Below are 17,220 nucleotides of genomic sequence, written 5' to 3' on the forward strand. Positions count from 1 at the left end.
GTAGTTCTCTTTGTATTTGTAAAAAAAATTAAACATTTGTTGCTTTTGGGAGATATTAGCAGACTAGCGGACAAGATATAAATTTGGAAAAATCATGAATTAGGGCTTAAATCAATAAAAAAGTCTTTACTTTTAAATTTAATACTTTTGAGTTCCTTTTTTAACCTTTTGAGTAATTACCAAACTGACTTTTGAGAATTTGGGTATTATATGAAGGACTAATTCGACAAATTTTGTTTTAATTTGAAAAAAATCTCTAGGGCTTACTCCTTACTAAAAAAATGCGTCCCGAACGCCCGGGTGTATGCCCCGAACGCCCGGACGTACGCCACGAACGCCCGGCGTACGCCTCTTGAGACTTTCGCCCCACACCATTACCCCGGGGCGTTTTTGGTACACCTCGTCCCGGGGCTCGCCCCAGAAATGCCTTTTAAAAACCTACAGATAAGGAAAAAGAATATGTGATATATCTCCCTCTCACTTCAGGAATATACTAGATAAAGATCACTTCGCCTAATATTCAATGAGATGCATTTATTTTACCAAATATTATTTGGTAAAGCGATATAATGTATTAATTACCTGTCACAAATGAATAAAAATAGAAAATTGGTTTAAAATGTGTGTCGATTATTATTAGATTAAAAACAAAAAGTAGGTTAAAATGTGGAATAAGAGATTATCGGTACATCAAAAAGTTGGGTTCTTGGCACCGTGATTTTTGTGATAGCATGATGAAAGTCTTGAATTTTTTCTGTTACAAAACAAAGTTATGTGATTTTTGTGGGAAAAACAAAATAATAGTTATATGACCTATAAAATTTACCTGGTTAAAATTCCAAATATATATTTAGTGCCCCATTTGTTGAATGTTTGGCTGGTTACAAAGTTTGAGCTACTTTTGACAGTCCTAATCCAAGCATACCTGCCAGTCTTACAGTTTGTAGACAAACCTGATTAAAATGACGTAGTAGGAACAAATTTATATTTTCATATATTTCTACTTCTGATTTCTTGCTGAAATCTCACGTGTGGAATACTGCTACCCCAATTTTATTTTATTTTAGGATTTGTCTTTGGAGATAGGAAAGGTACTTAGAGATCCTTTTCTCATACAGTTTGATATGGTATGATCTTATATGTGAATTCCTTTTGCTCTGAACTGAATTCTTTCGCGGGTAATATCTAAACTTAAGATAGGGTGGCAATGTAACCAACTGCTATGTGTATATATATTTTGAGTATTCTTACATAAACGAGTTGGAGTATGAGATCAAATGATATATAGTATAGGGAATAAACAAACACCCGTACAAGTACGACCAAAGCTTATTTTTTTTCATTTATTTATAACTGAGACGTTGATGCAAATAAGGGTAGCTTTAAGTGGAAATCATTTCCTAATACTAGGCTAAACATACATGTCATTTATTTGTTAGAACCAGGACCCCCATAAAAGACCGCATGCCCAATTTCCTTATTGGTAATTGGTTTATTAGCAACTCGGTATAGGGCGTGGGCATCTTCAAAACTTGATACCGCGGGATCCCGAGTGTTGCCAACAGAATCAAGAATTGAAATTTTGCTACAAAATGCATCTTTATCGGTGTCTACAAATTTAGGGAAACGACCAGAACCCATTGGAGGGAAAGTAGGGACTGTACTAAATGCCTCTCCACCCCATGCCGCCTGTGATGCAAAACCCTTTAATCCCGTAAAAAGCTCTGAAGGCCAAAAACCAATTTGTGTGAAATCATGACTATAACGGAGCCACCATCTTCCATTTTTCAGATCCTGCGTATAAGAAAATGATTATATATGCTCTTAGTTACTTTTCGAATGAGATGAAATTTTAATATGGTATTAATCTAACCCTTTGAATGAAGAACGTCTGATCGAATATGCGTCCAGGTGTGGAAGTCAGAAATACCATGTCCAAAGGTATTTGCGTATTCACAATTACGAATCCAGGGCAACGTGTGTTGAAGCATTGAGTTGTGCCTGCCTATGTCATGATGTAACAAATTTAACTAACCTTGAGTAATTAAGGATATTTTGCTAAAGCATGGCTCACTAATATTTGAATGAATAATAATAATTAAAAAAAAAAAATAAGACTTACTTTAAACAATGAGAAAAATCGAGTACGAGTATCGCCATATAGGATTGGATCCACCTAGATCAACATAACATTCATTATCAACTTTTGATATTCTATTGTGTAGAATTAAAGCTAAGCAAGAAAGGGGGATTGAATTTCACTTAGCAAAATTAATTAAAAGTAATACTTACACGCCACCCAGCTTGTATTTGGTCACGGCCATTTTGTACCTTCACGATGGATGCACTCCACTGGTTCGAAAGAACCTTTGGATTATAAATACTACTTATCGTTCCAGCTCCCGAAATCTTGAGATTTGGATCATTTATTGTTTGTTCTAGAGCAAACTAAATGTTCAAATCAGAATAAGTAACACGATATGCTCACATTGGTTGATAATAAAAATATTCCTTTTTTGAAAAAAAGTTGCAAGTTCTTAACGAGGTATAAAAACAAAAATATATGCAAGCCGCATTGAGATTAACGTCCACATATACCCATAAATCCGAAATCTTAAAATAAATTAATAAATAAGATGGAAATCATGAGTTTCAATGCCATAAGAGCTCCAAAAAGATGATAAACAATAGTGGAGTTCCCACTTGGATTATGTTTAATTTGTTGCTATTGCATATAATTGTTTCAATTTCCATCTTAGTGAATTAGGATAAACAAAAGCAGTTTATAAAGGAGCAGCTTACGTGAAAGACGCCACCAACATAACTAGTATTAAATCTCCTCTCTCTAATGAGATCTTCTTTCGTAGTTCTTCTAATAGGAACTGTTCCCATTGGACAACCTCCATCATTAAGCCCGATTCCGGAGGAGCTATTGGATGTTGACGATTTTTTGTTTCGCTTTAATAGGGAGAGAGATGGTTTCATCTGCATGCATCGTGTACAAAAATTCAAGAATCACAATCATTCTTACTTTCACAATACAAGTACTACAGTAGTGCTGAATAAGGATCTATATACCAAATAGACATACCTGAGGATGATAAGTATGATTCTTCAGTAAAGGATGATCAAATGCAGGTTGTTGATAGAAATCCACACAGTCATAAATATCTTCATATTCGGTCTACAAAATAATATAACTTGTTATTGGTTTTAAGTATATAGATTATTTATGTGTGATATTATTTTCGGTTCTATGAAAAGAAGATAATTGAAAACAACACAGATAGACCAATTACTTCCCAAACAGACCAAAAGAAAAAATAAAAATCTACCTTAATAGTTTTTACTGCTGGCTTATTTAAAAGTTTTAGTTGCCTCTCCAATGCTTCATGGTCCTTCTTTGATAAGCCCTCAACTTCATCATGGTTGAGATAAACCAAAATTGGAATCAAAAGTTGTATAACGCTTAGATGTATTCTTGTGGTCTTCATTCTATAATAAATTTAAAATATATTATATTAGATACAAATAAAATCATCAAATTAAACATAAAGGCTAATAAGAGAAATGGAAAACTATGATTATTGTGCAAATAACTAGCACATGACATATAATCCATCCTTTCAAGGATGGAATTTAAGAAATAAGAGACCAAGTACCTGATTTCTTTTTATGGGATGGAATACTGAATGATTCTACAAGAATAACATACTTTATATAGGAATTGCGGGACATTTCATAATCTCGTAATTCTATTGTTTGCATTGATTTACTTTTATTAGATTGATTCGTACAATCATTCTGTCCTTAAATTAACAGATATGAGATCTTCTCCTTAAATTCTTACTACATATTTATGGCACAATTAGCTCGAAGAGGCAAACCTACACGTTATGCAAATAAAAATCACCTATTTATGGCACAATTAGCTCGAAGAGGCAAACCTTTATGTGAATAGGCTATATATAACGCATGTCTCTGGTGGTTCAAGCTTTATAATAAAATTATATAGTACTAAATAAATAACTTTCAAATGCATGAGTTTACACTTGATGCTGATTAAGTTTATTTTACCCCATTTGGGCTAAATATCAATTTTTTATTAACTTAAAAGATCATGATTCTGATACTACCGTATAAAAATATTCTGCAACTGCAAAGATATAGGGAAGAAAATCATAACGAATAAAAGGACAACAAATTAAATCAAGAAAAAAAAGTTGGATGGGAATGAATGGAATATTTAGCTTGTCTTTTATTGTTTATTTTGGTACTCCTTTTATTTTCAGATACTATTAATCTTTGTGAGTGCAAGCAATAAATCAATGGAGATTCATCACCTAGTAATACTAAACCACGCTTATTCATCTTCTAATTTCGTATTATTTATTTTCTGTATAACTTTTAATCACTATCAGCATACAAAATTAATGGAGATTGGAGAAATTGAATGATACTGTAAGATTGAATTCATAATAAAAAATTATTGTAGCGAGGTCATCTTAGTTCTGCTAAATTGTTGTGTTCTTGTTACTTCGTGCCAAAGAATCAGAATGATACCAAAATATACATTATTTAATTTTATTTTTCACGTTAATTTCCTTTCAGTCTATCAGATTAATCCTTCTTACCATTCTATCCATTAATTAACAAATCTTGAATTTTTTTAATTCTTATATTTTGGTAAAATTAGATCTTTCATAATATATATTTTAGATGTTTGGGTTCTTAATTATTATTCCTCCTTTAGAGGAGTTAAAATCTTATTCTTATGAGTAACTTATGTTAATATATTATCCGGATATTTTGGAGTAGTTAATGCTATTATCATTTAATAAAAGATTAGAGATCTCAAACGTAACCTTCTCATTCAGCAAAGATGGCAAGTTAGATACGTTTACAAAATAATTCAAGAAAAGAAAAACAAAAATCACATCAGCATTATGATTTGAGATTCTCATTCAGAATCATGCACCCTTCTTAGTCTAGTTTTTCTTGTTATATCAAATATTATAGCCTACTCATCCACCAATCAATAAAGCGGCAATCGTATCAATTTGGCTTTTTTTCTTTTCTCCTTATAGATCTATGTGACCTTTACTAATTCTCTACATTTTATGGGGCACATGGACTCATAGTTTTTCCACCAAATTATGTATTTTATGTATTTATTTTTTAAAATTGATCTAATATTATTTATTGGCACCCATGTTTCATAAATGTTGAATGATGCACTTGGTTGAATATTAGTTTATTTTGCCAAAGGAGTATGATCGATTCCCACTTATTACTTTTTCTTTCTCCTTTCTTTAGTAGTGCACTAATATTCTAAAAATTCTAAGATCAGCTAATACACATATATATATATATATATATATATATATATAAACGATAGCAGAGTTAAGAACAGGGTTGGTATTGGACCCTTGCCTTGATGGCGAGTTGTCAGTGTGACAGTATTAATATTACTTATGCCATAACTTATCTTTCAAAAGTAATTCCTGACCATACTGCTTCATGGCAAACACCGAGGAACACTACAAAAAAACGGGGGTAATTGCGGCGGACTATTATGCGTATAGCCGGGGGCGGATCCACCCCTTTACAATGGGGTGGCATGGCACCTGCTAAGATGATAAAAAATTTATATACCTATGTTGAAACTTTCTTAAATTAAGTTAAATATCTGATCCTACCACCCGCAGCGGTAAATTAGACAAAGGTCCCATGACTGGTAAATCTTTTTGAAAGCTTTTCTCGTGTGTAAAATTCAAGTTGGAAATTATCTTGAACCTTATCCCACTTTCACTTTTCGTGTGCTTTTTATTTTCTTTTTGTCCTAGTCATTTTTCTTTTCGGCTACCTCCCAATTTTCTATTTATCGTTTCATTATTTTTTGTATTTTTTTCTTTATTCTATTATTTATATGCGGTCTCTAACAAGAACACTCAAAAAAAGACTCCAAAATTATAAAATTCTATAAAATAAGCATTCCTCTTAATCTCAAATTTATGAGTTTTCTTCTTCATATCCGAAAAATTTGGGTCTTAATGGGAATTTTAGATTGAGATCAATTTTTTTCATCTTTTTTTTGTTATATCATAAAAATTTGTGTTATTCTATGGTTATTAAATATAATTTAAATCTCTTTAGTATTAGATTATGACAAATATTCGTAAGCATTGCTTAAAAATATGATATTTATGATTTTGATTTTTGAGAACTTGTAGTTTATTTAATTCTACACTTATGGGTATAATTTATCTATTGAAGATATTTTTAAAATTTTCTTATTCTGATTGATGTAATTCCCTTATTGGAGATTGGAAAGGTACTTATAGTTCTTTTTCTCATATAGTTTGATATGGTATGATCTTATATGTGAATTCCTTTTGCTCTGAACTGATTTCTTTCGCGGGTAATATCTAAACTTAAGATAGGGTGGCAACGTAACCAACTGCTATGTGTATATATATTTTGAGTATTCTTACATAAACGAGTTGGAGTATGAGATCAAATGATATAATATTATAGGGAATAAACAAACACCAGTACAAGTACGACCAAAGCTTACTTTTTTTCATTTATTTATAACTGAGACGTTGATGCAAATAAGGGTAGCTTTAAGTGGAAATCATTTCCTAATACTAGGCTAAACATACATGTCATTTATTTGTTAGAACCAGGACCCCCATAAAAGACCGCATGCCCAAATTCCTTATTGGTAATTGGTTTATTCGCAACCCGGTATAGGGCGTGAGCATCTTCAAAACTTGATACCGCGGGATCCCGAGTGTTGCCAACAGAATCAAGAATTGAAATTTTGCTACAAAATGCATCTTTATCGGTGTCTACAAATTTAGGGAAACGACCAGAACCCATTGGAGGGAAAGTAGGGACTGAACTAAATGCCTCTCCACCCCATGCTGCATGTGATGCAAAATCCTTTAGTCCCGTAAAAAGCTCTGAAGGCCAAAAACCAATTTGTGTGAAATCATGACTATAACGGAGCCACCATCTTCCATTTTTCAGATCCTGCGTATAAGAAAATGATTATATATGCTCTATTACTTTTCGAATGAGATGAAATTTTAATATGGTATTAATCTAACCCTTTGAATGAAGAACGTCTGTTCGAATATGCGTCCAGGTGTGGAAGTCAGAAATACCATGTCCAAAGGTATTTGCGTATTTACAATTACGAATCCAGGGCAACGTGTGTTGAAGCATTGAGTTGTGCCTGCCTATGTCATGATGTAACAAATTTAACTAACCTTGAGTAATTAAGGATATTTTGCTAAAGCATGGCTCACTAATATTTGAATGAATAATAATAATTAAAAAAAAAATAAGACTTACTTTAAACAATGAAAAAAATCGAGTACGAGTATCGCCATATAGGATTGGATCCACCTAGATCAACATAACATTCATTATCAACTTTTGATATTCTATTGTGTAGAATTAAAGCTAAGCAAGAAAGGGGGATTGAATTTCACTTAGCAAAATTAATTAAAAGTAATACTTACACGCCACCCAGCTTGTATTTGGTCACGGCCATTTTGTACCTTCACGATGGATGCACTCCACTGGTTCGAAAGAACCTTTGGATTATAAATACTACTTATCGTTCCAGCTCCCGAAATCTTGAGATTTGGATCATTTATTGTTTGTTCTAGAGCAAACTAAATGTTCAAATCAGAATAAGTAACACGATATGCTCACATTGGTTGATAATAAAAATATCCCTTTTTTGAAAAAAAGTTGCAAGTTCTTAACGAGGTATAAAAACAAAAATATATGCAAGCCGCATTGAGATTAACGTCCACATATACCCATAAATCCGAAATCTTAAAATAAATTAATAAATAAGATGGAAATCATGAGTTTCAATGCCATAAGAGCTCCAAAAAGATGATAAACAATAGTGGAGTTCCCACTTGGATTATGTTTAATTTGTTGCTATTGCATATAATTGTTTCAATTTCCATCTTAGTGAATTAGGATAAACAAAAGCAGTTTATAAAGGAGCAGCTTACGTGAAAGACGCCACCAACATAACTAGTATTAAATCTCCTCTCTCTAATGAGATCTTCTTTCGTAGTTCTTCTAATAGGAACTGTTCCCATTGGACAACCTCCATCATTAAGCCCGATTCCGGAGGAGCTATTGGATGTTGACGATTTTTTGTTTCGCTTTAATAGGGAGAGAGATGGTTTCATCTGCATGCATCGTGTACAAAAATTCAAGAATCACAATCATTCTTACTTTCACAATACAAGTACTACAGTAGTGCTGAATAAGGATCTATATACCAAATAGACATACCTGAGGATGATAAGTATGATTCTTCAGTAAAGGATGATCAAATGCAGGTTGTTGATAGAAATCCACACAGTCATAAATATCTTCATATTCGGTCTACAAAATAATATAACTTGTTATTGGTTTTAAGTATATAGATTATTTATGTGTGATATTATTTTCGGTTCTATGAAAAGAAGATAATTGAAAACAACACAGATAGACCAATTACTTCCCAAACAGACCAAAAGAAAAAATAAAAATCTACCTTAATAGTTTTTACTGCTGGCTTATTTAAAAGTTTTAGTTGCCTCTCCAATGCTTCATGGTCCTTCTTTGATAAGCCCTCAACTTCATCATGGTTGAGATAAACCAAAATTGCAATCAAAAGTTGTATAACGCTTAGATGTATTCTTGTGGTCTTCATCCTATAATAAATTTAAAATATATTATTAGATACAAATAAAATCATCAAATTAAACATAAAGGCTAATAAGAGAAATGGAAAACTATGATTATTGTGCAAATAACTAGCACATGACATATAATCCATCCTTTCAAGGATGGAATTTTAGAAATAAGAGACCAAGTACCTAATTTCTTTTTATGGGATGGAATACTGAATGATTCTACAAGAATAACACACTTTATATAGGAATTGTGGGACATTTCATAATTTCGTAATTCTATTGTTTGCATTGATTTACTTTTATTAGATTGATTCGTACAATCATTCTGTCCTTAAATTAACAGATATGAGATCTTCTCCTTAAATTCTTACTACATATTTATGGCACAATTAGCTCGAAGAGGCAAACCTACACGTTATGCAAATAAAAATCACCTATTTATGGCACAATTAGCTCGAAGAGGCAAACCTTTATGTGAATAGGCTATATATAACGCATGTCTCTGGTGGTTCAAGCTTTATAATAAAATTATATAGTACTAAATAAATAACTTTCAAATGCATGAGTTTACACTTGATGCTGATTAAGTTTATTTTACCCCATTTGGGCTAAATATCAATTTTTTATTAACTTAAAAGATCATGATTCTGATACTACCGTATAAAAATATTCTGCAGCTGCAAAGATATAGGGAAGAAAATCATAACGAATAAAAGGACAACAAATTAAATCAAGAAAAAAAAGTTGGATGGGAATGAATGGAATACTTAGCTTGTCTTTTATTGTCTATTTTGGTACTCCTTTTATTTTCAGATACTATTAATCTTTGTGAGTGCAAGCAATAAATCAATGGAGATTCATCACCTAGTAATACTAAACCACGCTTATTCATCTTCTAATTTCGTAGTATTTATTTTCTGTATAACTTTTAATCACTATCAGCATACAAAGTTAATGGAGATTAGAGAAATTGAATGATACTGTAAGATTGAATTCATAATTAAAAATGATTGTAGCGAGGTCATCTTAGTTCTGCTAAATTGTTGTGTTCTTGTTACTTCGTGCCAAAGAATCAGAATGATACCAAAATATTCATTATTTAATTTTATTTTTCACGTTAATTTCCTTTCAGTCTATCAGATTAATCCTTCTTACCATTCTATCCATTAATTGACAAATCTTGAATTTTTTTAATTCTTATATTTTGGTAAAATTAGATCTTTCATAATATATATTTTAGATGTTTGGGTTCTTAATTATTATTCCTCCTTTAGAGGAGTTAAAATCTTATTCTTATGAGTAACTTATGTTAATATATTATCTGGATATTTTGGAGTAGTTAATGCTATTATCATTTAATAAAAGATTAGAGATCTCAAACGTAACCTTCTCATTCAGCAAAGATGGCAAGTTAGATACGTTTACAAAATAATTCAAGAAAAGAAAAACAAAAATCACATCAGCATTATGATTTGAGATTCTCATTCAGAATCATGCACCCTTCTTAGTCTAGTTTTTCTTGTTATATCAAATATTATAGCCTACTCATCCACCAATCAATAAAGCGGCAATCGTATCAATTTGGCTTTTTTTCTTTTCTCCTTATAGATCTCTGTGACCTTTACTAATTCTCTACATTTTATGGGGCACATGAACTCATAGTTTTTCCACCAAATTATGTATTTTATGTATTTATTTTTTAAAATTGATCTAGTATTATTTATTGGCACCCATGTTTCATAAATGTTGAATGATGCACTTGGTTGAATATTAGTTTATTTTGCCAAAGGAGTATGATCGATTCCCACTTATTACTTTTTCTTTCTCCTTTCTTTAGTAGTGCACTAATATTCTAAAAATTCTAAGATCAGCCAATACACACACACATATATATAATACACATATATATATATATATATATATATATATATAAACGATAGCAGAGTTAAGAACAGGGTTGGTATTGGACCCTTGCCTTGATGGCGAGTTGTCAGTGTGACAGTATTAATATTACTTATGCCATAACTTATCTTTCAAAAGTAATTCCTGACCATACTGCTTCATGGCAAACACCGAGGAACACTACAAAAAAACGGGGGTAATTGCGGCGGACTATTATGCGTATAGCCGGGGGCGGATCCACCCCTTTACAATGGGGTGGCATGGCACCTGCTAAGATGATAAAAAATTTATATACCTATGTTGAAACTTTCTTAAATTAAGTTAAATATCTGATCCTACCACCCGCAGCGGTAAATTAGACAAAGGTCCCATGACTGGTAAATCTTTTTGAAAGCTTTTCTCGTGTGTAAAATTCAAGTTGGAAATTATCTTGAACCTTATCCCACTTTCACTTTTCGTGTGCTTTTTATTTTCTTTTTGTCCTAGTCATTTTTCTTTTCGGCTACCTCCCAATTTTCTATTTATCGTTTCATTATTTTTTGTATTTTTTTCTTTATTCTATTATTTATATGCGGTCTCTAACAAGAACACTCAAAAAAAGACTCCAAAATTATAAAATTCTATAAAATAAGCATTCCTCTTAATCTCAAATTTATGAGTTTTCTTCTTCATATCCGAAAAATTTGGGTCTTAATGGGAATTTTAGATTGAGATCAATTTTTTTCATCTTTTTTTTGTTATATCATAAAAATTTGTGTTATTCTATGGTTATTAAATATAATTTAAATCTCTTTAGTATTAGATTATGACAAATATTCGTAAGCATTGCTTAAAAATATGATATTTATGATTTTGATTTTTGAGAACTTGTAGTTTATTTAATTCTACACTTATGGGGTATAATTTATCTATTGAAGATATTTTTAAAATTTTCTTATTCTGATTGATGTAATTCCCTTATTGAAGATGTTATCTTACTTGTGTAAATTTATTTTTAATATACAAAAAGAGATGTAATTTCCTAGTGAAAATGTTGATTTTACTTGTGTTGTTATAATAAAGGTATGTTTCTTATTTAAAATACTAATTATGTCTATCTTTTAATATTTGAGATGTAATTTTTGTATTTTCAAATACAAAATAACCCGAATAAACTCAAAAAATAAACATTCCTAACAAATTTCATAATAGTCATTACAAGGAATACATTAAAAGAAATTATGGCACCCGCCACCTTCAAATCCTAAATCTGTCTCTGCATATAGCAGCGGTTTCGAACCGCCGTAATTGTAATTAATGTCGGCTTCCAAAACCGCCAAAATTGCTTCTGCCAAAAGGTATAATACGGCGGTTTCCTTTTTTTTTTAACTGTCGTAATTGTTGTCTTTCAAATTATAGCCAAAAACTATCCAGTCTATAGCCAAAAGCTGCCATAATTGTAATATTTTTAATGTTAGAGTTTTTAATTCCACATTTAGATTCTTTTTACTCCACAAAATCCATCAAAATATGTAATCAAGCAGTAAAAATTGTATGGGTCACCCTATTTGGTCGCCCCTTTTTAACCTGTACCCGCTTTGTTTTTCTGTTTGCATCTATACCCATTATTTTGTTAAAAGTCTTTTAAAAAGACGATTTTGCCCTTCTTTATTAAAAGACTATTTTCTCTCCAAATATACACCATTCTACTATCTCTGTCTCTCTTCTCCCGTTCTTCGCGTTTTTTGATTTATTTCTCTCTGAAATCAAACGGTTTTCGATTTTTCTTGATTTTTTAACTATTTGTTCCCCAATAACATTACGTTTAATCACAGATACATTGCGTTAACTTTCTGGGTTTTATTTTAGTGTTATTTTTAGGATTTAATTTCTTATTTTTTTATTTATAGTCATCTTAGTTGAATCGTTTCTTCTTTTTTTTTTTTATTTATGATAAAATAGTTTCCTAGGTTTTACTTTGATTAGTGCATTAGTTTTTCCTTCAGACTTAAGCACGTTTAAGCTAAAATTTTAGCAAATGTACTAGAATACTTCAGCTTGTTTATTCTGAAGTTTTCGAAAAAAAGCTCATGAAAAAGCTGTTTAATGCTGGACAAAACTTAAGCATGAAAGGAATTTAACTTCAGCATGCAGGAGAAAATTATATAGTGTAGGAGGAAAACTTCAGCAGTTTCGTCCTGAAGTTTTTACAAATGAACTAAACAACTTCAGCATCTTCTGCTGAAGTTTATGAAAAAGCTCATGACAAAACTATTGAATCCAGGACAAAACTTCAGCATATTGAATGCTGAAGTATTAGCAAATGAACTAAAAAACTTCAGCTTGTTTATACTGTAAGACAAAGACTTCAGCGTTTTGGTGTTAAGATTTAGCAAATTATATAAAAACTCAGCTAGTTAAATTCACTAGGAAATTACATAGTGCAGGAAGAAAAACTTCAGCAGGTTTGTCCAGAAGTTTTTACAAATGAACTAAAGAACTTCAACATCGTCTGCTGAAATTTCGAAAAAAGCTCATGACAAAACTATTGAATCTAGGACAAAACTTCAGCATATTGAATGCTGAAGTATTAGCAAATGAACTAAAAGATTTCAGCTTGTTTATACTACAAGACAAAGACTTTAGCGTTTTTGTGTGAATATTTAGAAAATTATGTAAAAACTCAGCTAGTTAAATTCACTAGAAAATTACATAGTGCAGGAGGAAAACTTCAGCAGGTTTGTCCTGAACTTTTTACAAATGAACTAAACAACTTCAGCATCTTCTGCTGAAGTTTCGGAAAAAGCTCATGACAAACTATTGAATCGAGGACAAAACTTCAGCATATTTTAATGCTGAAGTATTAGCAAATGAACTAAAAAACTTCAGCTTTTTTATACTGCAAGACAAAGACTTCAGCGTTTCGGTGTGAAGGTTTAGCAAATTATGTAAAAACTCAGCTTGTTTAGTATCATGTGCTAGCAAACAAACCAAAAACTTCAGCATGTTTGTCCTCATGACAAAACTGTTGAATGCCTATGTGTCCTGCATATAACAGTATCCAGAAACAAAGTTATTGTATAACTCCATGCAAGATTGATTAAAATATATGGGTTGATTGAATTAAAACTTAAAAAGCATGATGAATTCATGAAGATCAATCAGTTTCAAAAACTAATTTGAATTCTGAAGATGATTTGCAATACTTACAATGTATTTTGTAATTTTGAATTTGGAATTTGAATCTGGTTCAACTTTTTTGTTTCGTGATTATGGCAGATGTGAGAGAAGATCTGAGGAGGGACGGAGTGATATAGGAGAACCGTAAAGTAATTTATGCGTGATGTATCTTTTATATGTTTTGTCAGGGGTATAATGGTCATATTATTACGGATGTTTTGTCAACCGGGTATCAAATCAATAATTTTTAAAAATAGGGTACAGGTTAAAAGGTGGCACAAATATAGGGTATGACTGCAAATCGCCCAATCAAGCACCCATCATAATAATTAACATAAATTATAGAGAATTAGATAAGCAAAATATTCATCATATTAAAACAGAAGTGCCCAAAATCCACATCATCCAAGATTCAAGTTTTAGTTGCAAGGAGTTATTCAACAGTTACAACACCAAAAAAACATAGTTCATCCTAACAATGATTACTAATTGTCATTTGCTGTGTTTTCATAGTTACTTTCGTCAAAGGATCTTCTTGGCCCAGTTGGTGACGGAATGCCATATACTAGATTGGGTGAATGCATAAAAAAAACTAATTAGTAGTCTCAAACAGTTAGACCTGATCAAGCAGACAGCCTTATCTGCATTTGAATTTTAAGCCCCAATTACTACTATGTTAATGCTTGCATATGCCTGCAGTATGAAAATTTGCTTAGTATAAAAGAATATGTTTGCTATTATTCATATAACAATGAAAAGTCAGATTATGTTGAGTGACGACATTAATCTTCTGAATAGAAGCTGTTCCTATTTTGTATATCAAATGTTTTTAGTGTTGGATCTTATTAAGAAAACAGCTGCACCTTTGACTTACCATCCCAGCCAATAACGAACCAGTTGACTGCAAGAGATGCCAACAATCCCAACTTCTTTAGTAACCCAAATGATCCCAACACCAACTACGTAAACGTCCCAATTCCTACATCAAACACGGGACAACAAAGAAGGCTAGAATTCCGCGACCTAAGAAATTCATGCACCATAGCATAGTAATGATGCCTACTCTCATGGAGAATACCAGTCAGCCAGAGATGATGATCAACTCCGGAAATCTATCAATGCGGTTAATTCTTCATTTAAGAAATTCAAGAATGGTTTTCCTATGGCCAAATAATCTAAAGTTTTCACCCATTCAAGTACGAGAGGATCCAACAAAAACAACCACAAGAGGAGCCCAAGTAAACAAGATAAAAAAGGAGCAAACAATTACCATAGAAACCAAAAGTCTCCAAAATCCTTAAGAACAGAAGATATGCAGCAATAACTAAAGAAAGTAATTGCTTCAACAAGAAGCCATTGACTACAAAAACATTTGCTCCGTGTTAGCTTCTTAATATCATGACGAGCTACCAACAAAAGACAACAATCCACTATCAGCAGCATATATAACTCTTTTGTCATTTTAGTGTTGGTCGGAAAAAAAAAAAGAACTAATCCACTGCAAATATATAACTCTTTTGTCATTTTAGTGTAGCATGTTCCAGAAAATATTGGCTGCTATGGAGTAATATAGAAAAAGAAAAGCAGGCAACAGATTATGCAATGGCTAATCAAGATTAATGTTGAAAAAACTGTTCTTATCATGGCATTGATGTAGGTGACAAAATGTACTAGAGAAACTAAGTTTTTATAATAATGGATTGGGACGAACTTAAATTGAGCGACATGGATAATGAGAAGCCATATAGCTGACTCTAATTTCTTGGGACTGAGTAGTATTTTTTGTCGTTTAGACTAAAGTTTAGGAAATTAGTAGAATGCACCAGCAGTGTTTGATCCAAGGATTGTCTCGCGGATGCTGGGTTAAGGATTCAGATTACTTTCAATTTATCACTCTGCTACCTATCAGCATGTACTAATAATTTAAAGTTAAACTCCTCACTGTATCACCACACGTTTTTCAGATGTTTTCATTAAGTATGAAAATGGATATGGAATAGGAATAGCATAATGAAACTATTTAAATCTGTCAAATGAAACAACAGTAATCATGTCAACACTTGCCCCAATCTCCCTAGCTTGATCATTCACATAACTCCCATCTTTCCTCTTATGAGTCTCAGTCCACACTTTGACTCGATCAACTTCTTTTCTCTGTTTCTTCTGAAAGTTTTAAAAAGTAAAATTAAACTAAATAACTCTTATCACATTAAAGCAACAGTAAGTACGTCCTATTACACTACCATCAAAGCCCTTCTTCTAGCCAAACTCATAGCACCACTAGTATGGGGAAGTGTTTGTTGTTCTTAAATCGGTTGATTCCTCAAGCAAAGCGCCTACAAGTCAAAATAGGAGAAATTTTGTTACATATAAAAAGCGACAAGGGGCCCAGTTTCATTAAGCAAAACGAAAAAGGGAAAAAAAGAAACCACAACAGTGGCAGAGAAGAAGCAGCGAAACAAAAAAGGGAAAAGAAAACAGAAGCATCAGAGACAAGTAGTGAAACAAAGAAGAAGAAGAAGAAGAAGAACCTTTGTTTCCTCTTTTGAAAGATAGTTAAGATACAATGCCCATTGGTCCATGGGAATGCCTTCTGGAGCATTCTTTATGATATCTTTTTTACTCAATAATGGATCCTCAGCCACATGCCATAGTTTAAGCTTGAATTCCTTACACTTTTTGTTAAGCGAATTGTTAATACAACTTTTTACCTTTAGAAAAGAGAAGTCGACAGCTAAACCAATAAAATCGATTGTTGAATCAGTAAAATTGACTGCCAAAATGGTGAAATTGACAGAAAAACCAGTGAATCGACAGCAAAAAACAGTAATTTAAATTGATCTTCATCCAATACACAGACATGCACGCCTTAAATCAATGAAATCAATGGCTAAATTAGCAAAATCTAAAGCTAAATCAGTGAAATTCACGGCTAAGATCAGTGCTTTAAACTGATATCCATCCAATACACACACATGCACGCCTTAAATCAGTGAAATCAATGGCATTTTGAAAGGAATTACACGAACGACTTGAAATAGGAGACGTATTGAAACGATTATTTATCAGAAAATGGCTATTTATAGACAAATTGAAACACATTACCACGTATAAACGAGTTTAAATCTGATCTCCTCATAAAAAGCTAAAGGATTTGGGAGAATCGTTAAACGATTTGGGGGAATTGTCTTTTTTAGAGAGAGAGAGAGAAGGCGTAGAGAGGGTGTAGAGAGAGAAGACCGTGTGTATACTATTAAAATTAGGGTTTTAACATATTAGCGGGGAATTCTAAATATGTAGAATTATTAAAAATTTGTTGTAATTAGTGGTGGTTTTGAACCGCTATAATTTTGAAAAGAACGTTGTTTTAACATATGCCCTAATGGCGTCTGGAACGCTGCCATATTATGATCTATATTGCGGCGGTTTTAGTGAACCGTCA

The 17,220-nt window shown here is 32.0% G+C and overlaps 2 protein-coding genes and 1 long non-coding RNA gene across 5 annotated transcripts; all 3 read right to left on the reverse strand.

Moving 5' to 3' along the window:
- Positions 1–1,210: 1,210 nt before the first annotated feature.
- On the reverse strand, positions 1,211–3,494 carry LOC104103458 (protein neprosin-like). Its single transcript, XM_070181914.1, has 7 exons — positions 3,336–3,494; positions 3,092–3,184; positions 2,803–2,985; positions 2,293–2,448; positions 2,123–2,176; positions 1,874–2,005; positions 1,211–1,794 (listed from the first exon to the last, which is right to left on the reverse strand). Exons 1-7 carry the CDS (start codon positions 3,492–3,494, stop codon positions 1,429–1,431), a joined length of 1,143 nt encoding a protein of 380 aa, XP_070038015.1. The 3' UTR covers positions 1,211–1,428.
- Positions 3,495–6,409: 2,915 nt separating this feature from the next.
- On the reverse strand, positions 6,410–8,734 carry LOC104114475 (protein neprosin-like). The gene is made up of 7 exons (XM_070181915.1): positions 8,576–8,734; positions 8,332–8,424; positions 8,043–8,225; positions 7,533–7,688; positions 7,363–7,416; positions 7,116–7,247; positions 6,410–7,038 (listed from the first exon to the last, which is right to left on the reverse strand). The coding sequence occupies exons 1-7, from the start codon at positions 8,732–8,734 to the stop codon at positions 6,673–6,675; spliced, it is 1,143 nt and encodes a 380-aa protein (XP_070038016.1). The 3' UTR covers positions 6,410–6,672.
- Positions 8,735–15,766: 7,032 nt separating this feature from the next.
- LOC104114484 (uncharacterized) lies at positions 15,767–17,016 on the reverse strand. Of its 3 annotated transcripts, XR_001972844.1 has the most exons (4): positions 16,884–17,016; positions 16,310–16,453; positions 16,022–16,114; positions 15,767–15,941 (listed from the first exon to the last, which is right to left on the reverse strand). It is a non-coding gene; the product is annotated as an uncharacterized lncRNA (long non-coding RNA). The 3 variants fall into 3 exon arrangements; XR_001972845.2 differs by lacking the exon at positions 16,310–16,453 and having other exon boundaries at positions 16,884–17,009; XR_001972843.2 differs by lacking the exon at positions 16,884–17,016 and having other exon boundaries at positions 16,310–16,860.
- Between the last annotated feature and the right edge of the window lie 204 nt (positions 17,017–17,220).

The sequence above is a fragment of the Nicotiana tomentosiformis genome, chromosome 8 (assembly GCF_000390325.3).
Source record: "Nicotiana tomentosiformis chromosome 8, ASM39032v3, whole genome shotgun sequence".
Lineage (NCBI taxonomy): Eukaryota > Viridiplantae > Streptophyta > Magnoliopsida > Solanales > Solanaceae > Nicotiana > Nicotiana tomentosiformis.